Source organism: Elephas maximus, chromosome 6, assembly GCF_024166365.1.
Source record: "Elephas maximus indicus isolate mEleMax1 chromosome 6, mEleMax1 primary haplotype, whole genome shotgun sequence".
Taxonomy (NCBI): domain Eukaryota; kingdom Metazoa; phylum Chordata; class Mammalia; order Proboscidea; family Elephantidae; genus Elephas; species Elephas maximus.
The window spans coordinates 120306486-120330419 of record NC_064824.1 but is presented as its reverse complement, the minus strand read 5'-3'; the positions used below and the strand labels follow the sequence as shown (position 1 = coordinate 120330419).

The window sequence follows — 23934 nt, the reverse complement described above, 5'->3', positions numbered from 1 at the left end:
TTTATCCCGAGGGTGCAAATGAAAAAAAAGAAAATGTTGATTGTAGCTTATGGATGGACCAAGAAGTGTAAAAAGCAAAGTGTCTGTTGTGTTTTTCAGAGGTTGTTTTCAACAGTGTCAAGACAGACTGGTGATTTCTGTGTCATTGGTAAAAGGTCCATAAAAATATCAATGCAGCATTTGGTACTTTTTTCCCTCAGCCGAGCTCTTGGACATCCTTTTACACTTTGTTGATTCAGGGTCTCATGTGTTACCATAGTCCCTGAGTGGTGCAAACAGTTGAGCATTTGGTTACTAACTGAAAGGATGGCAGTTCAAATCCACTCCGAGGTGCCTTGGAGCAAAGTCCTGGCAATTTACTTCTGAACGATCACTGCCCTTGCTGACTCCGGCACAGCTCTAGTCTGAAACCCATGGGATCGCCATGAGTCAGAAGTGACTCCTGGCTTTGTTTTTGTGCATTACTTTAATGTTTATCGCATCCCATTGAATGGATGGACACCCAGTGCTTCAGTTAAGAAGAAACACGGTGCTGATCACAACACTACAAACGTGCCAGTCTAACAACCTGGGCTCTAACCATTCACCAACTTTGACTGTGCCAGATTATTTAACATCTCCAAGCCTCAGATTCTCCATGTGTAATACGAGATTCTCACTATCTCCCACTGTGGCTCTTTTAACAATTAAAAAATAGAAAATATGTGCAAAGGTGAGGCACACGGTCAGTATCTAATAAATGTGTGTTCACGTCCTCTTTGACTCTCAGCTGGTCATCTCCTTCCCCACACTACCTCCACAGCAGGTTGCTGGCAAATCTCTCTGCCCCCCAAGCAGTGATTTTCACCCTTGACTGCACAGTCACATCACGGGATGTTCACACTGCTCCCCAGGGTCTCTAGGGGCGGGACTCAGGCATCAGCGTGTTCAAAGGCTGCCCAGGTGATTCCGTGGCACAATCGAGGTTGAGATCACTGCTCTGCAGAGTTGAAGTTTTTTTTTTTTTGCCCCTAAGTTCTTAAACAGGAACTGTTTAAGCCTCTTAAGTCCTCCATTGAGGTAGGGATAATCAGGGAGGTGACCATAGTTTGCTTATGAAGCCAAAAAACCAAACCAGTTGCCGTCGAGTCAGTTCCGACTCCTAGGGACCCTATAGGACAGAGTTGGACTGCCCCATAGGAATTCCAAGGAGCAGCTGGTGGATTCGAACTGCTGACCTTTTGGTTAGCAGCTGAATGCTGTGCCACCAGAGCTCCTACTTTGCTAATAGGCATACCAATAAGTTAGTGGACAGAGTTAGAATCCAGAATTATTAGTTCCTAGCCTATGGCTTTCCCTCTAGGTTTCCCCTTTCCTATTGAATATCATAGAGTATGGAGTCCCTGGGTGGTGCCAACAGTTAAAACCCAAAGGTTGGGGCAGGTTTGAGTCTACCCAGAGGCACCTGGGAAGAAAGGGCTGGTGATCTGTTTCCAAAAAATCAGCCAGTGAAAACCCTGTGGAGCACAGCTCTACTGTGATACACATTAGTTGCCATGAGTTGTAGTCGACTTGATGGCAGCTGGTTAACTGGTTGAATATAGATCACGCTCAATACAGTAGCCACTAGGCACATGGGGCTATTTAAATTTAAAGTTGTTAACATTTCAATTTTGAATTCAGTTTCTTATTTGCTCTGGCCACATTTCAAGTGCTTGATAGGCCCATGTGCCTAATGGCTACCGTATTGGACAGCACAGACACAGAATAGTTCCATCATTACAGAAAGTTCCACTGGACAGCGCTGTAATAGACATTTCAATAGAGAAGACAGTGGGAGTTCCTCAAAGAAACTCTTGTTCAGATAATCCTCAGGGTGAAGCCCCCCACTTGCCCCGCCCCCAGCTTTATCAGATTCTCTTGACAAGATGTAGGGATGGAAAGGAACATAAACATCAGGGATCCTTTCAAACTGATTCCAACCTCTAATCAGTCCTTACCAGTTGGTTAAGCCAGGTGACAAACCCAATTCCCCTGTGCTGACAGCCATGGTAATCAGGCCCCTTCTTTGTTCATTATGCTGTCTTTAACCCCAACATTCTTATGCAGCCCTGCACTTAGTGATCACTCACTGTGACGGCACACTAATGAAGAAATGAAACACACTCTCTGAGACTCATTCTTCTAGCCAAAGAGAGACTCTGCTTCACTGGCTTGTAAAATCAGCTTTTTGTTTACTTGGAGAACGATTAGACCAGGTGAATACCAGTAGCCCTGGCTAATTTAGAAGGAAATGCATAGAAGTTCACACCTAGAAGTTCTTCATCGCCCCCGGACTTAAGGGAAATTAATAGTAAATAAGCTTTATCTTTGGGAAGACTAGGAAACCCTGGTGGTATAGTGGTTAAAAGCTATGACTATTAACCAAAGGTTGGCAGTTCAAAATCCACCAGGCGCTCCTTGGAAACCCTATGAGACAGTTCTACTTTGTCCTTTAGGGTCGCTATGAGTGGGAATCAACTCGACGGCAACGGGTTTGGTTTTTTTGGTTTTGTGAAGACTTGCGATGGAGTCTCTGGTTAGGTTAACAAAAATGGTGAGCCATACTGAGATGTTTTAATGGAAGTGTCATCTGGATGTTTTCAAGAAAATAATCCAAGCCTGTTTAGAATAGAGAGTTTAGAGCAGTGCTTCTTTTAAACATTAATGGGCATATGAACCACATGGAATTCACCTAGGGAGTAGGCAGGACACAGATTAGGCCTAAGATTCTACATTTATAACAAATCCCCAGGTGGTGCTTAGGTAGTAAGAATTTAGAGAGTAGCCTGATTGATGGCAGGGGAAGGGAGACCCTCTCTTCCTTGCCTGTAGCTTCAGCCCAGTGAAACAGAAAGGTATTTCAACGGTTCTGAACATTCTTTCTAAAGGGGGATGGAATGCTTCGGTTGTCTCCTATATGAAGAAATTCCAACCTGCTTTGGGGTCACATCACCAAATACACTCATTATAGAGGTTTTTTTTTGACTCTCCAAGTCCCTACTAAGTTACTGCCAGAGAGTAGACATTTAAACCTCACCTCAGAACACGTGTGTCAGTCAAGAAAGTCACCAGGGTTTCCTGGCTACGTTGCCAGCACAGCGTTCGCCTTCTCTGCACACACAAGGGTGCCATTCAAACTGAGGGAAGGAATTTTGATTTCATGAATCATTTCTTAGAAGGAATTTTGATGTGATTTTTATTAATGAAATTAATGTCCTTTAACTCTGAGGATAACCAATCCCTCCCCTCCAAATCTCTTTCACCTTGGACGTATTTACCTTTTCCCTTTAGTCAGGAATGTCTTCGAGCAGTCATCAACGGTGTTGGGATAAGTTGACAGCACCCTGCCTCTGCATGGAGACTGGACTGCCTTAGTCATTTAGTTGCTTGTTCAGTGATTGTAGTGAGAAAAGATCTTTTCCCATCAGGGGGCTGGACCAATATTATATTTAAGGTCACTTTCCAACCCCTTATTATGTTTCAGAATGTGCTAGAAAAATGACTTCTAAAGGTAGTAAATTGGCTTTGTAGACTAGAAAAAAACAGCTAATTTGTTATTTTGCCATCTTTCCTTCTGAGCAGCATTACTAAAGTGGTTTTCAGTATTTTGCAATTGGAAATCTGTCCTTGTGCTTTTGGGTACTCTGTATTTAACTTGTTTGATGAAACTTATCAGAGCCTTGTGATTGGAGGGCATTCTGCCAATGAGAGATGATTATTTTCAATTGCCAACTTGAAGGGCCTTCACGAATCTGTCTCCAAGTAAAACGGCCCTGAATAATTCAGTCAGCTGTGCCAAACAAACAAAGACTGATTGATTGATACTTCGACGTGGCCTAAAATATTCCAAAATTGCAGCTTTTAAGACAATTTGTACTGGAGGAGCTTAGAGCTAATGAGGGCAAATTTACTGAGCTCTATGACGAGAGGTCCTGATTTGAGAAAGCTTTTCTGCAGGTTTAGGTTATGAAGAAATTGACATAACCTTACTCCAGACAGCAGACATCACTCACTTTGTCTTTGCATTTGGCTTTTCTAATTGAATTTTGCGCGGTGCTGTATTTCCTCCAGAAAGTATATTGTTTTAAATTACCATTTTCGTTCTATTGCTCAAAGCCCTTGCTCTTAATGCTTTCTGACAGTGATCAACATAATGAACCATAATGAAATGGTGAGCAGCCTTCAGTGGAAGCCCAGTGTGGAGTCCACTGGTGCTGTGTGACTGTGCTGTTAAAATCTGAATGCAAATTAAAATAACACTGTCCTTACTTGTTTCCAAGGTCAGGAGAAGAGAGGGACTCACTCTCTCTCTCTCTTTTTTTTTTTTTTTAAGTGCTTTAATTTTGGGAATCTCATATCCATTTTCAAACAAGCCCTTGAAGGTGCCACTGATGTTCAGTTCAACTCTCTACGCCAAAGATCTTCATGCTTAACAGTCTGGCTAAGGGATTTGGGGAGGGATATGCAGCGTTTGGCTTTGATGTATAAACCATTGGATAAAAGGAAGCTTTCAGTTTCAAGTAAACTGCGTTTTTTTTACCCCCCCCCAAAGCATATTGCCTTTTTCTTCAGAGCTGCAAGCAACTCTAAAAGAAGGGAGGGGCATCCTATGGAATAGGTCATGGAGAGCACCAAACCCCTTGTCATTGAATCAATTCTAACTCATAGTGACCCTATAGGACAGAGTAGAACTGCCCCACAGGGCTTCCAAGGCTGTACATCTTTAAGGAAGCAGACTGCCCCATCTTTCTCCCATGGAGTGGCTGGTGGGTTCGAACCGCCGACCTCCTGGCTTGCAGCTAAGCGCTTTTACCACTGTGCCACCAGGGCTCCTCAGTGAGAATACAGTTAGCTCTGATTAAGTAAGGATTGGTTACTAGAAGAGTGAGAACGAAGACAGAGATTCCCAAAATGATGTTAGTGAAAGTGTTGCAGATAAACGATCTATTGGTTGGTCTCTGGCTGTTTTATCGTCCATGTGATCAATCATTTTTATAAACTTATGTCTATGAAGAATCCTGAATCCAAGATTCCTGGATGGAATCCTTATTTCATGTCATTTAACAAATCTGCAATGTAATAGGGGAGTTTGTATGCTGCATTCCATTTATCATAGGGCAGAAACTCAGACAGAGACACTGACTCCCCCATTGCCAGATTGTGTGGCTTGGTTTTTAGTTTAGAACATACAGTCATACTGCCTGTTAGCCAGCTGATAAGCCAACTAATGAGTTTGTCCCTTGGACAGTACAAACATATCAAAGCAACCAAAGTCATTTTGACACATTCAGATGCTGTCTTTGGTCCATTCCATTTCTAGGCAGCTTTTTCATTTAGACCTCACAGTTCAGGGACTGACTTCAGCTAGTGAGTAAAGCACAACCTTGTCTCCTTATTTCTGATTGCCTTTCAGAATTTTGACTACTAATAGGAAAAAGTAGTGCCTTTAAAGAAGAGCCCTTGGGTGGTACAAGTGGCTAACGTGCTCAGCTGTTAACCGAAAGGTTGGAGGTTTGAGTCCTTGCAGAGGTGCCTTAGAAAGGCCTGGTGATCTACTTCCGGAAATCAGCCATTGAAAACCTTACGGAACACAGTTCTACTCTGACACCCATGGTTTTGCCATGAGTTGGAATCAATTCCACAGTGACTGGTTCCTCTAGAGAACCCAAGTGCATGGTTTCTCTTCAATGACGGTTGAGGATATAGGGTAAAGGATTTCCGGTCAAGTTACATGGAGGGCACCGGATGGACCACAAGCTGATTGCTTGCCATTTAGTTGTTTGTAAAATTTTAAGAGTCATGGTATTTAATAAAAAGCAGGTAATCACCTCATTGACTCTTAAAAAACAATGCTGGCTTAACCTCTTCTTCACTTCACTCTCCAACATAGCTCTCATTTTATAGGAAATAAACAGTCTAGCATGGGGATTTTATAGGGGTAAGGAGTCCAGTGTGGATTCAACTGAGAAATGCATAATTTTGAGTCACACTGGTTTAAACTCTGGCAAAAGGTTTGGATAATCTGCCAGTGCCATTTAGCCAAGTCATTGCAATTTTTCTTCTGCCATGAATAATTAAGAGTGGCTTGTCATCAACTGAACTCATCATTTATGAATGGCATTTTTTGTCACTATCTTTTTTTTTTTTTTTTATCATGGAAGCCATACAGTGGTCAGGCACAGCGTGCTTCTATGACATGGGGTCATTTATACCTTTTCTTGAGGTCCACGGGGTGAGACCTGGATAACTTCTTTGCGATCAGCATTTTGATTTTGCTCTCATAGTTGACTCTTGTTCTACTATTTTCTACAGCCCAGCAGAAGATGTGCTGTTGGAGGAGTTCCATGCACAGATATAACTCCATCCACCTCATTTCCCTCTCACTCCCCATGCACTGTGCCCTCCCAAGGGAAAGAACCTTCAACAGAAACTCCTAATTACCTGCTTGCATGGAAGGGGGGAACCAGGCGGGAAAGACAACTTCATTAGGACAAGGCCACCATCCATGAAGTGATGTTATCCCCATTCAGCATGAAGGACAGAGAAGCTAGAAGAAACTTAACACTGGGGTGGATTGACAAAGTTGGGAACTTTCTAGCTTGTTTCAAGAAAGAATTCATACTGAAACTTCATTATTTTCTTTCGAATTGTTATATCTCTTCGAAGGGGGTCTTTTTAGCCTTGGAATCAGGGTTTCTGATCATAGGTTTGCCCACATTGGCTGTGGTAATTTGGATGAGTTCTTGAACTTGTCTAGTCTTAGTTTCTGGTCATCAGATTGCCGGATAATAAATACTTCTCTGCAAAGACTAGCGCTGCTTTACCTTTCTCACTTTTTCTTATTGTAGCTTCATCATGTATATCTGAGAATTTGCCTTATAAAGAACTTCAGCCATAAATGTTGTTGTTGTTGGCTGCCATTGTATTGACCCCCAACTCATGGCAACCACATGCATAGCAAGGTTGTACTGTTGTGATCCATAGGGTTTTCATTAGCCGATTTTCAGAAACAGATTCCCAGGCTTTTATGTTAGGCTTGGAATCTCTGCTGAAACGTGTGGTGACAGATGGATGGTGGTTGCTCATGAGTTGCATTAGCTGGGAATCGAACCTGGGTCTCCCGCGTGGAACAGGAGAATTCTACCATTGAAACACCGCTGCCCTCTAGCCATGAACTAGTCATCTTAAAGAAACCAAAACCTTAATTCCACCAGTGAAGACAAAAGACTTCTAGAGAGGAGAATGAGAAAATAGACCAGAAAAATAGAGGGGGTGCCAAAATCTCAGCAAGAAGGTAAGTCTATAAGAAACCAAGAATTTTCCATGACAGCAACAAGTGATTGATGCACCCAAATGGTTCTGTTTTTTAATAATGGGCAGCTCTGCTTTGGCTCAACTCATTGTTAAAACACATAAACTCCTTTGATAAAAGGTTACGACTGCTCATATATCTCGGAAGAGGTGTCCCTGCACAGCAGGCTTTATGTAAACTAACCCACGGCAGCAACGGCTGAGAGAAAGCAATTAGTGATGGCAACATAGACAACTGTCGGGGGGAAGCATGGGCTTTATTTCAGAGTCAAAACTTACATACCCCAACTGTTTATTCTGTCTTATAACCTGTCTTTCAGCTGGAGAGTGATTAACAACAAAGGCTTATCTAAAGGGTTTTACAGCTAAGACACTGAACAGTTATTGACAATCCGAAAGTTGTACATGATTAATGAAGCTTTATGAAATGGAATTCGAGACCCAAGGTGCTTCTCCCTGGGAAGATATGCCTTGTGCTGGTCGCCTTGACATTTTAGTTAGGGTGACAGTAGCGCTTAAAGAAATGGATCATTTAAGAGCTAACGCTTCTGCCCATGCTCTTGGGGAATGTTTCTTTCCACATCTAGAATTAATTTCATGGCTCAGGCATTGGATTTTAAAATGGTGATTAAAAGTCAGTGACGTATTAAACATCTGTAATAGCTCTGAAAACCGCTCTGTCACTTGAGCCTAGCTACTTTGGTTCCCTATCAACTATCTCTTTGCCACCGTGGCTTGGTTGCAAACTTGAATTTTTTTTTAACATGGAAATGCACAATTGATCTTTTTTTTTTTTTTTTTTGGACAGCTTTTGTGACACACACAAGCATTATGGCAATGAAGCATCTAAGGAATGAACTGGAATGTTCTAAGGAGGCAGCTTTTGTTCTTTTATTTGTTCAGCAGCTATTTATTGAGCATCAGTTGTAGGTCAGACAGCTTTCTAAGGGCTGGGAACACTCTCATAAACAAGACAGAAAAGAGAATGGACTCCTGTTCTTGGGGAGCTTGTATTTTAATGGGAATATAAACAGTAATCAAATAAACAAGAGAATTTAAGATTCTTACAGGAAGGAAATAAGAAAAAGTGATGCGATAGGATGCACTGGTAGGGGTGGGGAGAATTTTACTTTCCTTAAAGTGATCAGGCATGAGGAGGTGTGATTTGAGCTGAGACCTGAGAGATAAGGAGTTAACTGTTCCAAGAGCCCAGGGGAGAGAATTCCAGGCAAAACCAACACCTTCGAAGTATTTAAGTTGCATATTTAAAGTGTTGCTAACAATGTGAGTTTTGTACTTAACAGCTTTTCCTTTGGTCCTAGAGTCTTGTTAGCATTTTAATTCTGATTGTGATAAGAGATAGAAGTTTATGTTTATATGACACATTACAGCTACACTGTATGTGTATGGATTTAAACCTGTTGTCAGAACCCACTTCTAAATGCTGTTATTGCGTCAGGCTTCTCTGTTTTGGAAACCCAGGTGGCATAGTGGTTAAGAGCTATGGCTGCTAACCAAAAGGTCGGCAGTTCAAATCTACCAGGTACTCTTTGGAAACTCTATGGGGCAGTTCTACTCTGTCGCACAGGGTCACTATGAGTTGGAATCAGCTCAACATCGATGGGTTTGGTTTTGGGGGGGTTTTCTCTCTTTTGCTAAAGTTCCAGTTGCTTCCTATAAGAATGAAGAGAGTATGTGTGTGTGTGTGTGTGTGCATGCACAGGGCACAGCTATATAAAAATGAAGAGGTGCATTTTACCTAATGTGTGTATGTATGGTAGTGTGTGCCCACACAAGGTACAGTGACAACACCCTGGATTTTCTATGGAATGGTTGGTATTAAACCATGTATGGTTTAACTGGAGGCATTTATGACTTTAGGTTCAGTGTTGGCTGATCATTTTTGAATGACCTTATTAAGGCTCATGCAGATTTCATGTGGATATGTAAACATAAGGTTATCCTAAAGGGATTGCTTTAAATCCTGAGGTAAGCCAGCAAGTATGTTCTCAAAACTACTCTGGTATTAAATTTTAATCTGATACATGGGAGGTAAGAATTAAGATTTGTGGAATTGCTAGCATTTTCTTTTATACTGAGAGTATCGCCTTTCTTAAATTTTCACACTATAGCTGTGGTTTAAATCTCAAAGCTTGTCTTTTCCTAGAGGAGAGAGATGATTGGTTAAGGAAGATCAAGATTCTTTTCATGGTATGATGTGACATGATAGTCCTTTGCGTCTGCTATAATTTGGCTACAGTTTCTTTGGGGTTTCATATTGTCAAACCCCTGTCAACTGAATGCAAGGTGACAGCCCGCTAGAAAATAATAATTACCCATTGTAGCACCTTTCACCAGTACCTGCTGTGTGATGCAGGAAGTATTTCACACCAGCGAAGCAAATGGATGTTCATTAAATTCATCCAGGAGGGCAAGGAATTCCGTGCCCATTTCTTTCAGAGCAACAAGAATCTCAAGAAATAGGCCGTAATAACTCATGTGTTTCATTCCTTCCTTAGTCATTGAAGACAGATGTAACTTGGACTTGAGAAGCTCTGGTTGTTCCCTGGGCTGTATAGATGTGTAAATTAGAAGTTCTTGAGCTGAGCTCCCCACATTGGCCCAGGATGTCCTTGAAGTTCATAGATTATGTGCAAAATTAGAAGGGTGCCTATGAGCACGTCTCTGGGAGGAGGGTGCATTGCTTCCATCAAATTCTCTAAAGCAAACCAATTCAGCTGCTGCCTCTTTTTGCAAATAAAGATTTATTGAAACCTAGCTGTGCCCATTTGTTTACATATGGTCTGTAGCAGCTTTTGAGAGACAATGGCAGAGTTACGTAGATGCTGCAGAGACCATATGGCCCGTAAAACCTGAACAGTTTACTATGTGGCCTTCATAGAAAAAGCACGTGATTCCTGTTCTAAAAGATTCATAAATTACAGATTACCTCATTTGACTTTAGATTCTGATACTACGGCTAATACCTGTGCCACTAAATTATATTAAAAATGTCAAAAACATTCTAAACAAGAAAACATTAGAATACTTTAACACGATTACTCCTTTTTTAAATTTTATTTTGTTGTTGTTGCTGAGAAATACACAAAGCAAAACATACACACCAATTCAACAGTTTCTACGTGTACCACTTAGTGGCCTTGATTACATTCTTGGAGTTGTTCAACTGTTCTCACCCTCCTTTTCTGAGTTGTTCCTCCCCCGTTAACATAAACTCACTGCCCTCTATGGTTCTTATCTAATCTTTCAAGTTACTGTTGTCCCTTTGATCCCATATGGATAATTCTTGAACAGCCAGTTCCATTTTTGAAGGAAGCAGAGAAATAATCTTGGACTTATATGTGAATGTCACAGGATTTAAAGAATAAAACCAAAAATGTAAAGGAAGGACATTTATGTGATTTAAATATACCTTAGTATTTAAATAATTTATATTTTAAAACGTGCTACTTTTGATGATAAAAGTAAAATTAAAAGAAAAACTGTAATTCTCTAAAGGCTAGCAAGGAAAATGCCAGCGTATCATTGAAAATGTTGAAATTAATTTTCTTCAGAGATAAAGTTTTCTCTGTCCTCATGACTGAATAAATCATCACCTGAAATCTAGGTGGAGAAAGAAAAACTCTAGTGGATACATTCTTCTGTTTTAAATTCCCAGCTATAGGCTAGCCCCAGAAAAGAGGGACTTGAATTAAACTGTTGTTGTTAGTTGCTATCAAGTCAGCTCCTGGCTAATGGCAACTGCCTTGCAAAGTGGAAAAATAGCACTCTTCGGTCCTGTGCCATCCCATGACTGGCTGGGGATCAGACTGTTGTGATCTACAGGATTTTTGTTGGCTGATTTTCAGAAATAGATCCCCAGGCCTTTCTTCCTAGTCTGTCTTAGTCTGGAAGCTCTCCTGAAATCTGTTTATCATCGTAGCAACATGCAAGCCTCCACTGACAGGTGGTGGCCACACATGAGGTACATTGGCTGGGAATCCAACCCAAGTCTCTGCCATGGAAGGTGAGAATTCTACCACAGATCCACCAATGCCTCTCAATTAAACTGGCTGCATCGAAATACCCCCTTACAGAGTGTCATGCTGATGAATCTGTGTGTGAAAACGTGACTAGTACAGCTTTAGCTGGAAGACGCCTGTGTTAATTCACACGCTTAAAATAACACAGTAGGTAGGTGGGTATAAGACGCATGGAAAGACTTTGCTACTTTCCATCCATTCATTGACTCATCAAATATTTCTGGAGCTCGCTCTGAATGAGGAACCGTGGTAGACACTGGAAATGATAATGACATCAGTTCCTCTTGAGGACCCACGTAGATGGGTACCAGAACAGACATGCAATGTGTGTCTGATTAACAAGACAACATCATATGTTTTAACCAAAGTTAAGGCACAGAAATAAGGGACTGAAATGTGGAGCAATTCCATAATTAGGCTTGCTGCCAGTCTTGTTTTCAGGCTAGTAGTGGATAGTTTGGAAAAGCATAAAATCTTACTATTAACCATGACCTTCAAGTTACCTGATATCAGTGTATAATCAGTAGATAAGATGCTGATATAAAGGCTGGAAAAATTAAGAGAAGTGGTCATGTTATCTCTCTTTGTTATAAATCTCAGGTGTAATTGGAAACTTAGTTGCAGGTGGACATATTTCTGATTAGAAAAGGTATAACTGTGTCCAAAATTTAATCATTTCTTAACGTCCAGACCCTATGCTTACATAAGGTGTCCCGGTGGTGAGTGGTTAAGATTTTGACTGCTAACCTTAAAGGTCAGCAGTTCAAATCCACCAGCTGCCCCTTTGAAACCTTATGGGGCAGTTTCACTCTGTCCTATAGGGTGGCTGTGAGTCAGAATCGACTTACTTGCATAAACAGAAGAGTTATTTCTTTTTTCCCTGCTTTGTATTTATTGAGAAAGAGCTCATGTTATTCAGGACACCTGTTTTCTTTTTAGCGATCTATGCAGATCATTGTTTTAAGATGTAGCTGTTAAGTATGCCGGCTGGATCCAGATTGGTTTTGGCTCCATTAAAGTCTGTACTTTTTTCTCATTGCCTTGAGAAGAAACTTAGGATGACATAGCCCCTCCCTATAAATGAGAAACACAATTGATATATAATCTTTAACTGGCAAGAATTTAAAGAAAGAAAAAGAAAAGAAAAGAAACACCGTAATCCCACAAACTCAATGCAACCACCATTACGATTTTAATTTGTGAAGCCTGGATCCTTCCCCAGGTCTATCCAGGCAACACAGTGATCATACTGGGTAGACATTTCCGTATCTCATGCCTCGCTCAATACTTAATCATAATCCAATTTCTGGGCTGTGACTATGTGCTCATGTAACCATTACTCCCTATGGCTGCAAAACATAAAGTATACACAGCAGAATTCACAAACCGTTCCTTGGAGACAATATTGAATCTATCCAGTTCGCTCTCTTCCCTGAGCATCTACCCAGGGCCTCCTTGAAGAATTACTGCCCAAAAGAAGCAGCTTGTTCCAAGGTAGCCCTTGTTTTCATTCTAACTCTCCATTTTGAAACCCTGTAACATCTTTGTGTGTTTTTTTTTCTTTCACATGGCAGTGTTATATCTCAAGTCCAGTGACCATTTAGTTTTCTGCTCCATTTCTTCTCTGTTTAGACACTGTCATGCCCCGTCCTACATACTAATTACTGACTTTTTGCTTCTGCAGTGCTTGATTCATTGTGTCGCATTTTCCCATGTGAAAGTAGACCAAGAACCTTGGCAAGGAGGTTAATGGATTTCAGAGTGACTCTTAGTTAACCCTGGAAGTCACAGGAAAATAAGAACCAGTGGCTGACCCATTTTAGAAACCAAGCCATGGTCAGCTTTGAGCTGCAGGCTAGTTATGGATTTCACTATAACATCAAGCACCTGCATAATCTGAATAGGGCTAAGGATTTGTATTTCCTTTTCCTACCTTTACATTTCAAATCAAAGGCCTGAGCAAGCTTTGATTAAAACTTTTTTTGTTTGTTTGTTATTTATATCTCTAGTGGGGGGTCACCTGGTAGGGTGGAAATACCCCGGAATGAGAGTCAGTACTTTTTTTGGTTGGTGATGAATTAATTAACTAATTTGTAAAAATGGCATGGCTGGGGCATCTGACCTTCACCAAGGGGAAGGAGAATGAAGATCAACAGCTCGAGGCTGATTCCCATGAGGTGGGGGTCAAGCACACCTCCGCTCTTCAACCTTCTCTATTCTTCATCCCTCCCAGGACACTCTACTTCTCTGCTGGGTTTGATAATTCGTTGCAGTGGCCACACAGAACTCACAGGCCATACTCAAAGTTACGGGGTTTATTAGGAAGTAGCAGGTTACAATTCAGAATCAGGAACACTCAGGATACAGTTCTTTGATCAAGACAGGCTTTTCCCAGCTTTGCCCAGAGGCAGGCCTCTCTCTGAACTCCACCAATAAGTGCCCGAGGGCACCCCTCTCTTCCAGGAAGCCTCCTGCTGGCAGGCACTTAGCTCTCTCCCTCTGTGGTTGGCACACCCACTGTAACGCCCTCACTCCATGGGCTGAGAGGCCCACTGCTCCATTTTGCACCCGTTTCTGGTTTGGCTGCTACCATTTCTTGCCATCTCGCGCCATCCCTGGTGTTACAGCTGGCTCTGTCTGTCTCCTGGGTCTAGGAGGTTCTCCGTACAGAGACCCGAGGTTCAAAGGATGCACTCTGCTCCCATCTCTTCTTGGTGGTAGTGAGGTTACCCTGGTCTGCCTCTGGGAATGGCTCATTTTATGCCTAGCGGGATAACAAAACTGACAAATCTCCTTGTTAGGGTTCCATATACCTTATTTGCGTGGTCCCACCCCCCCCCCCCCACAGGGGTTCCATGTACCTTATTTACATTCTTAGGCTGTCCAGTCTCCTTGGTGGGCCACAAGCACCTTATTTGCATAGACCTGCCCAATCCTTTTGTAAGAGTCTCGAGACCGTGGTGAGAAAGGCTGTATAAAAGCGATTCATTGCATCGCACATTTAATTAACTATTTTTATTGTGGTCATATATGTAAATCATTTGCCTTTTCAACATTCTTCACATGTACGGTTCAGTGAGTACTTTTAGGTTTTAGTTGGGTTCTGTCACTATTTAGGTTGCATGAGCTTTCATATCCACTTCTTGAATCTCACTTTCCTCATCTTTAAAATGGGAATGTTTAACTGGATAACCTTTAATATCCCCTTGGCTCTTAGAGGAAACCCTGGTGGTGTAGTGGTTAAGTGCTACAGCTGCTAACCAAAAGGTCAGCAGTTTGAATCCACCAGGCGCTCCTTAGAAACTCTATGGGGCAGTTCTACTCTGTCCTATCGGGTCGCTATGAGTCAGAATCGACTCGACGGCAGTGGGTTTTAGTGGGTTTGGCTCTTAGAGTCAGTGATTTTAAATAACAGCATTCATTTATTCAAAAACTATTTATTTGTCCTTATTATATTCTAGCTAAGGACCATGGACACAAATTTGGAATCTAAATGAAAAAGGAATTGTAGTTTCTTTCTGGGAGCTTCTGTGGGGTAATCTTTTAACACAAATTTTACAATGCTTCCTTCCTTTTAGGTTCATAAGATAGGGAGCTGATTTTAACACTGAGAGGGTTTTGATAAGTTAGTCCCAAGGGTAGATTGGGAGGTCCTGCTTGCCTTGTTAAAATAAAATCTTCAGCTAAGCTGTGTAAAGAGAAAGGGAGAATGAATCACCTTTCCTAAATGTTACCATCAAAATTCTTTCACCATTCCTTACCATGGGCTGAGTAGTAAATATTGAATATGATCCTTATTTGTAGGTTACCTCTTTCAATTCTCTCTCAATGGCTACCTTGGAAGAGTAGATTCCATAGTAGTTGACTAGGTCATTCTTCTCCCAAGTTCATGTAGGCCCTAGTTAATTTCCTTTGCCTGAGGAACATGAACAAATTTCCCTCAAAGTAGCCATTCCAAATATGTTAGTAGTAGTACGGATATGGTAAGCAAGAAATTTCAAATTTTCAATTAAAACTTATTTTGGCTCTTCTCTTGGAAGACCAGAAATGGGAAAGAAAGAATAAGCCTTCCAACTCTCACATGGAGTAAATATTTTTCATTACAATATGGCAGGTGTTTTTAAACCTTTGGAACTAGCCCAGGCCAAGAATATTCCCTCTCTTTTCACTCACCATGATTCTATTTGAAGGCAGTTTGTGTGACAACTTCTTGGCATTTAAAGAATAATGTACATTTGGTGGGTGGCATCTGGGCTCTTAAAAGCTACCACGCGACCATCTAAGATGCATCAATTAGTCCCAACCCACCTGGGGCGAAGGAGAATGAAGAAAACCAAAGACACGAGGAAAATATGAGCCCTTGAGACAGAAAGGGCCACATAAACCAGAGACTCCATCAGCCTGAGATCAGAAGAACTAGATGATGCCCGGCTGCCACCAATGACTGCCCTGACAGGGAACACAACAGAAAGTCCCTGACAGAGCAGGAGAAAAGTAGGGTACAGAACTCAAATTCTAGTTAAAAGACCAGACTTAATGGTCTGGTTGAGACTGGAGGGACCCCAGAAGACATGGCCCCTGGACTCTGTTAGCCCAAAACTAAAACCATTCCAGAAGTCAACTCTTCAGACAAAGATTAGACTAGACTATAAGACATAAAATGATACCCATGAAGAGTGTATTTCTTAGCTCAAATAGATACACGAGATTCAATGGGTGTTTCCATCCAGAGGCGAGTTGAGAAGGCAGAAAGGGACCAGAGTTGGTTGAACGGACATGGGAAATCTGGGTGGAAAAGGAGTGTGCTGTCACATTACAGGGAGAGCAACTAGACTCACTTAACAATGTGTGTATACATTTTTGTATGAGAAACTAGAACTGTGAAATTTCACTAAAAGCATGACAAAAAAATAAAGAAAATGATATACACCAAGAAGCAAGGGAGTTCCTCATGGCTTCATGATCTTGTTATCTTTTTAAAAATAGAACCAACAAGTAAGTTCTTAGTGATCAGTTAGTTCTGTTTTAAAACAACAACTGCCACTTTTCATATTTCTGAAACTCTTTGATATTGGTGGGAATGAGCACCTGCCTGGTGCAGCCCTGGTCAATTGAAGGATGGAAGGAGGGGCCTGGGAGCCTTGAACAGTCCCCACCTAGCACTGAGATCTCTCAGCAGCCCTATCTGCACCATCTCTGCAACCAGGTTAAACCAGTTCCTACCAGTTCCCCATAAGCAGCTTAACCTTCAACTGCCACGCAGAGGTGTATCTATAAAAAAAATCTATGATTCTGTTACTTTTATTTCATATTGATGACATGCTGTACTTAGGAATCATCGTTTGTCTTCAGAAGTGATGTGTCAGTATTAATTTGCTGGAGTCTCACAACAGGCCTGGGAACTAGAATCACATTCTTATACCCCTTTTTCAGAAGATAAGATTGAGACTAGATAAGTTATAATAGTTTCTTCATACTTCAAAGGGGAAGCCTGGGCTTGGAGCCCGTTTGATGTAAGATTGCTTCACATCTCAGAGCAGCAGTTGATGCTAGATTTGTTTGTACAGGAATCAGAATGACATTTACACGTACAACCTTCTAACATATTGTTCTTTTTAAAGATCTTTCTACTGGCATGATTTGCTATTTAGTTTCTTTGCCAAACGGGCCCACTTTACTTCCTGTAGCCGTAGAGAATACTCTAAGCTCTGAGAGGTTCTGAGAGGATATTTTCACTTCTTGGTGTGATGGTGTATTTTTGTTTCTCCAGGTCCACCATCTGCTCCTCTCAACTTGATTTCAAATGTCAATGAGACATCGGTGAACTTGGAATGGAGCAGTCCTCAGAACACAGGGGGCCGCCAGGACGTTTCCTACAATGTGGTCTGCAAGAAATGTGGAGCTGGTGATCCCAGCAAGTGCCGACCCTGCGGGAGTGGTGTCCATTTTACCCCACAGCAGAATGGCCTGAAGACCACCAAAGTCTCCATCACTGACCTCCTAGCTCATACCAACTACACATTTGAAATCTGGGCGGTGAATGGAGTGTCCAAGTATAACCCTAGCCCCGATCAATCAGTTTCCGTCACCGTGACAACCAACCAAGCAGGTAGGCATCAGATCTACTTTATTCTGTGATCTCAATGTCTTGAGAGGAAGGAATTATCATGATGCCTCTGGGTGATATTGAAGTTCTACTGCTGAAGTAGAACCACATGGACCTAATTGTAAATCTTTGAACTGTGTTATAAGAGATACATAGAGGGATGTTTATTTATTCAGCAGATGTTTTTTGGATGCCAACTTCATAGCACGCCCTGTACTAAGTGGTATGGGGACAATGAAGAATAAGACTGTGGTTGAAAGATCACAGTTTAGTGAGCTGTCCATATTGGACTTTTCTTATATGGGATTCCCATCAACCATTTGAATCGCAAGGTCCATGGTTGACTTCAGAGCATTTGCAAAGTATCTGGTATTATAAAATGGATTTTGACCAATACAGAGCACGTTGTCTTTCCAACAAAAGCCTCAGCAGCTATAGTTTTGCTAGTCCTTTTTAATTTAAAATTTTAAAAATCACCTACATGGACCTGTACTAGAGTTACCATGTAAACCGGTGAACAATAAATGGTTTCCGTGGACACATTTATCTTTGTGAGTGACAAGGTTTGCTTTGAAATGGATACTAGTTCTGCACCCACTTTAACAGTAGGATTTATGACTGACACCCCCAGAGGGCGAGCCTGCTCATTATCCCGCATGCCTGCCTTCTTCTCCTTTAAAAAAAAATCTTCTCCTTTAGATGACTACAAAACATTTTCTGTACATAAAGTGTTTTTGTTGAGTCAATTGCAGATGTGTTACAAAATCTTGAAGGTCAGAGATTTCAAAGTACAAATCAGCATGTGGCTCCTGACCCGCTCATTCCCATTTCTTGCCCTGACAGAGTTGCCATACTTTGGCCAATTTTCCATTCTGTATTTCCACCAGTGTGTTTTACGCTGCCAACCCCCATTACTTCTGGAGAGTTACAAGAAGAGCCAGAAGAAAGGACCGTGGTTTATCGTTTTGTGAGGCTCTTAAGAATAACAAACAACACTGGAAAAAGATTGTAAATTGCCAACAATTCTATCACCTCTTACTGTACTTTTCTCTTAAATGAGTGTTTCAGTAAGTGCACTCAATAGTTAAGTGAAATATCTGTATTAATTGATTGTAGAGAGGAGAGTATTCCAGTGTCGCAGTCTACAGCCATCACTTTTCCACTTTTCCCTGAACTATCTAGAATAAATAAAAAGTTAAGGCTTAGGGAAGGTTTTGGACTGTGGTGGGAATGGCAGATCTTCCTGGAAGGTAGCTTCAGCTCTTCAAATGAGCGGTCTTTTTAAACATGTGATGTAAACAAATTATCTGGTTGTGCTTTTGTCTTTTAGTTCTGCATTTTTCAGTGTAAACAACATTAGTGGTAATTAGTTTTATTTTTCTACAAAGAATAGGATGATTTCGGAGTTGTTAATAGCAGCACAAGTACTCAGTGGTTGTCAACTTTGTGATTGTCAACTTTTTGTTTTCACTTGGGAGAACGCAATGGAAATGATTGCACAGATCCTGGTAACATGCATTGGTGCCACTGGGGTGTCTGAGTTAGAAGGAGCTAGAGCTGTGCAGAGTGGCCTCTGGACTCCCTGGAGCATCGGGCTTCTGACACAGTCAATATTCTTCATGTTCAGCCCTAGTAATGTACCTTTTCGGCTATCCTCAAACACATCATGACTTCATGTCCTTAACTAAACTAAAACTAGGATTGGACCTTTTGAAACCTCTGCTATACAAGGTGAAGTCATTCTCTTTGGCAGGGAAAAGCTTCTCAGAAACTTACTGAGGACAGGATTGGCTCCCATCGATTTTGGGGGGAGACTTCCGTGACTCTCAGTATACTTAAGGATTCAAGCCAAGGAAGGGATTATGTCAAGCTCCACCAGGCCAAAAGGTCCAAAGAGCACAAAAAAGACAGGCTAAAAATCTGCCCAAAGAAGAAAATGTGCAAAAACATTACTCCTACTAGAGAGGGGGAAAAAAAGTTACTTTTATTAAAACTGTAGGTATAATTGTTTTAGATCTAGGAGAAAGGTGGACAGGGAAATCTTCTGACACAATGAGGTTTTCTCTGCCTTGGTGAGCAGTACAGCCAGGAGCTTTGCTGAATAGGATAAAATTCCAGCCCCTTATTTTAATTTTCGTGAAGGGTAATGCTGGGAAGCTGTTCAAAATTAAAAATAAATCTTTCAACAAAGAGACCTCCTATGTGGCCAGCCAGAAAGCTTTCGTTTAGCAGGGAATTGTGGATGTGCCCAGCACTGCCTCATTTATCCTACAGTAATTCGGAGTCCGCTAATTCAAAGTCATTGGGATAGTTTATCTTTGATTAACCAACTCTTTCTTCATAGTCGCGCAAATTAATAATGTAGGCCAAAATTATGGGTGAATGTAGCCACCGTAGGCTTCATCAAAGCTCCCCTAAGTATATTTACACATGCACAATTATATTCTAATTGCAGTTGTTCCTATCATTTCATTAAATTAAATTCCTTCAGGACCTCTGTAGGCAATGATGCCTCACTCTATAAGGAATATGTAGAATTCATGAATGTTAGCATTTAACATCTGGAGGCCACAAAGTTTAGTGGCTCTCCATCCTTGCTATTTTTCCAGGGTCCTTTCTATCATTAGTAACCTGCTTTAAAAAAAAAAAAAAAAAAAAAGCCTGGAATTCCTGGTCCTATCATCACGACCTTTGAGGAACAGATGAGGAAAAGTTCCATGAGGGTGAAGTGACCCACTGAAGTTAATGTCAAAGCCAGTACTAGAAGCCAGGTAGAACCCTGTTCCTAAAGCAGAAAGTTGCTTTCCTTTAAAAGGATTGGATAATTAATGTTGTGGTTCTTGTGTGCCGTTGGGTTGATTCTAACTCATAGCAATCCTGCATGACAGAGTAGAACTGCCCCATAGGGTTTCCTAGACTGAAATCTTTACGAGAGCAGATGGCTAGGTCTTTTCTCCTGTGTAGCTGCTGGTGGGTTCGGACCACCAACCTTTCCATTAGCAGCTGGGCACTTAACCATTGCACCACCAGGGCTCCGCTAGATAATTAATGGCATTCTTTCGTTTGGCTTGGTATTCTCCGCTTTGTGAGTATCTGGGCACAGATGTAGATTTAACTGGGCTTTGGTCATTTGGGAGTCCCTGGGTGGTACAAATGGTTAACGTGTTCAGCTGCTAACCAAAAGGCTGGTGGCTCAATTCTACCCAGAGGCACCTCTCAAGAAAGACCTGGTAATCTATTTCTGGAAAATCAACTATTGAAAATCCTCTAGAATACAGTTTTACTTTGACACATGGGGTTGTCATGAGTTAGAAGCCACCCTTCTGGTCATTTAATTGTAAAATGTGGTGTGAATAGGCTGGTGATCTCACATTGCTGTTTAAACCATTCTAACCCAAATTTTACAGTTGGGATTTTAAGGGGCTAATGTATAACAGCCTTCTTCTCCCTTCCTGAGATCAAAAACCAACTGACACCTAAGACAAGATAAAGGGAAATCACATTGTCAGCTTTATTGCTGATTAACTAATTAGAAGAGCTTTTTATCTGTGGCCAAAAGGACTTGCCTTGGTGACATTTGCCACTTACAGCCCAACTGGCTGACTACAAGCTCCCTGCAAGGGCAAAGCCTGCCTTGGTAAGGTTGCCAAAATGGACAATCAGAAGCAGCCCAAATGAACGCTCTGCCAAGGCAGTTCTAGGCAGGTCCGAGAGAGAAGAGGCAGTGGAGCTGAGGGCAGAGTACAACCAAACCTTTGCCTTTGAGTCGATTCTGACTCACAGTGAGCCTACATATATTAGAATAAAATGGTGCTCATTAGAGTTTTCATGGCTGTGACCACCTCTGGGTGGACTTGAACCTCCAACCTTTCAGTTATCAGCTGAGCATGTTAACCGTATACACCACCCAGGAATTCCTCCTAAATTCCCTAGTGAGGTGTCACCCCAACCACCCAGGCCAGGAGCCGTGAAAGAGAAGTGGGAAGAGGGTGACAGTCCGGGAGTACTACTCCAGCTGAAGTCTCACTATGGAAAACTTGAGACAAGGAGAATGGAGGTCCCCCTACAGTTAACATCCCTGTATTACACTCCAAAAGGAACAAAATGAGTCTTCTTGAAAACTCATTTCCCTTCCTCCATCTTCCATCCCCTAGCAATTGTTCTGTCTGTTCAGGAGAAGATGGTTCTGAGGTTTATGAAAAATGGACAAGCCAACTGCTGGGTGATTTGTTTTCTAGATGGCTTTCCTTCAGTTTACTTTTACTTAAGTGGACCAAATCAGGCAAATGAATACAGGATGTGTCGCTAGGAGAGAAAAGCTGTGTACATGAAATAAAGTTTTCCCAGCCAAGCATCGGAACATTGAACATTTTTGCTAAAAATGCCACAGTGGCAGCTAAGAAAAAACCCATCCGAACCCATTGTCCCCAAGCCACTTCCGACTAATAGTGACCCTACAGGACAGGGTAGAACAGCTCCATAGGGTTTCCAAGGCTGTAAATCTTTATGGAAGCAGACTGCCACATCTTTCTCCCACGGAGCAGCTGATGGGTTTAAACCTCTGACCCTTGGTTAGCAGCTGAGCACTTAACCACTGCATCACCAGGGCTTCTTGATAGTAGGCAATAGAAGATCTTAATATCACTGAATCGTTTTTTGTCATGTATTTCCCCAAACCCTCATGCCAGGTCTTCCAGCTTTGGGGCTAGACCATACCGTATGTGTGTGTGTTTGTTTTAAATAATTACAAAACCCTGTGGGTGGTGGCCTCCACAAACCTCGAATTCACCCCAGCCATGTTTTTATTTTTATTTTGCATGTGACACCTTTCTAGATATGTTACAATGAAATAGCAGGCGTAGTGTCTGAGTGACAAACCCACATCCTTAACACTCTGAGTTTGTAAAAATTCAAATATTTAATGGGTACTTAATTATTTGAACCTTTTTAAAGCCCTGGTGGTGCAATGGTTAAGAGCTTGGCTGCTAACCAAAAGGTCAGCAGTTCAAATCCACCAGCCACTCCTTGGAAACCCTGTGAGGCAGTTCTGCTCTGTCCTACAGGGTTGCTATGAGTTGGAATCAACTGAATGGCAATGAGTGTTTTCGATTCTTAAATTCTGTGACTCCAAGCATATAGCTATGAGTGTGGAGGAGTGGGGCTTATTTTCCTTATGGGACTCAGACACTGGCTTTGAAGGCAGTTCCAAGAATGGGAGCAAAAATCCAAGAATGCTTCAGCAGTATGCACCTGACTCCTGTGCCCCGTCTACTTGCCCAACCACCCATCCTGCCAATGTATTTACTTTGAAGAGCAGAACGTTGAGCTAGCTGTACCTCTAGTGCAGTGTTCTCCACAGGGTGATTTTGCCCACACCCCTGCTCTCCCCGGGGCAAACTTGACAATGTCTGAAGACGTTTTCAGTTGTCGCAGCTGGGGAGTGGTACTACTGGCATCTAGTGGGTAGAAGGCCAGGGACGCTGCTCAACATGCTACAATGCACAGAACAGACCCCACAGCAAAGAATCATCTGGCCCCAAATGTCTACAGTCCCAAAGTTGAGCAACTCTGCTTTAGTGTTTGGTTTATTTGAAAAACAGACTTTATGACTTTGCCGGGACCAGCTTGTGGCTCAACACACATGCAGAGGTTTCATGATCCTGCAGTTGGACTGCTCTGTGGCTGGAGTAGAAGGCCCCCATCACTGTTGTCTGGGTAGAAAGTTACAAAAGCCCTTTTGGGGCCTCTTGTGTATCTTCTCCCAGTTGTTTGGCCATGAGGTGAACTGTGCTGCTTGTCAGACTGGTACTATTCTCTGAGATTAGGCAATTAAGAAAATGCCGAGAAAATACCACCCTGACAATAAAGTAGCATTGCACGTATGGTAATGCTGCTGTATACCACGTAGTAGATATTGAGTACCTGTTCGTTATGAATGCATTTACTTACAATAAAAACAAACTGGTTAACTCTCTTTGTCAGTCAGTGATAAATTTAATAAAGCCAAAATAATGAGTAGAGAAAAGAAAATAACTAAGCATAAGAGGCACACTGCCTTTTATTACTCAACTGATAAGTTCCCATTCTCCCTCTCTCTGCCATCTTTTAATTAGACATATTATGTTATTTGAGTGCGATAATGGATAACAGTGGGAATTCTCAGCCCCACTGGGTATAATTGCTACCTGTCTTCCAGAGAATAAGACAAAAGTTTCAGGGAGATGGTGGGAGAAAGGGGAAAATCTTAGAGCAATTGAGATAGGTAATGTGCTGTAGGCAAGGTGGAGCCAGAGCTTATATATTTTTTGGTGTCATATTAAAAAGAAAGAAGCAAAAAGCCCTCCAGAATATCAAATTAGCAACAGAGCTTTGGAAAGGACCTAGGCAAACTACTTTAGCTGCAATATATAGAAATCTGCTTTGAAGTTATTAGATAAGGGGACTTTTACGCCT

General features: G+C 41.7%; 1 protein-coding gene across 4 annotated transcripts in view; it reads left to right on the top strand.

The window, feature by feature from the left end:
- Positions 1-23934, top strand: part of EPHA4 (EPH receptor A4) — a 167690-nt gene that overhangs the window by 74222 nt on the left and 69534 nt on the right. For all 4 annotated transcript variants that reach the window (XR_007517971.1, XM_049888303.1, XM_049888304.1 and 1 more), the window contains exon 5: positions 17146-17484. Coding sequence is in view for 3 of the 4 variants with exons in the window: in XM_049888303.1 (XP_049744260.1) it covers positions 17146-17484 (339 nt within the window). In the remaining variant the exon portion in view is untranslated. The remainder of the gene's footprint in view (positions 1-17145; positions 17485-23934) is intronic.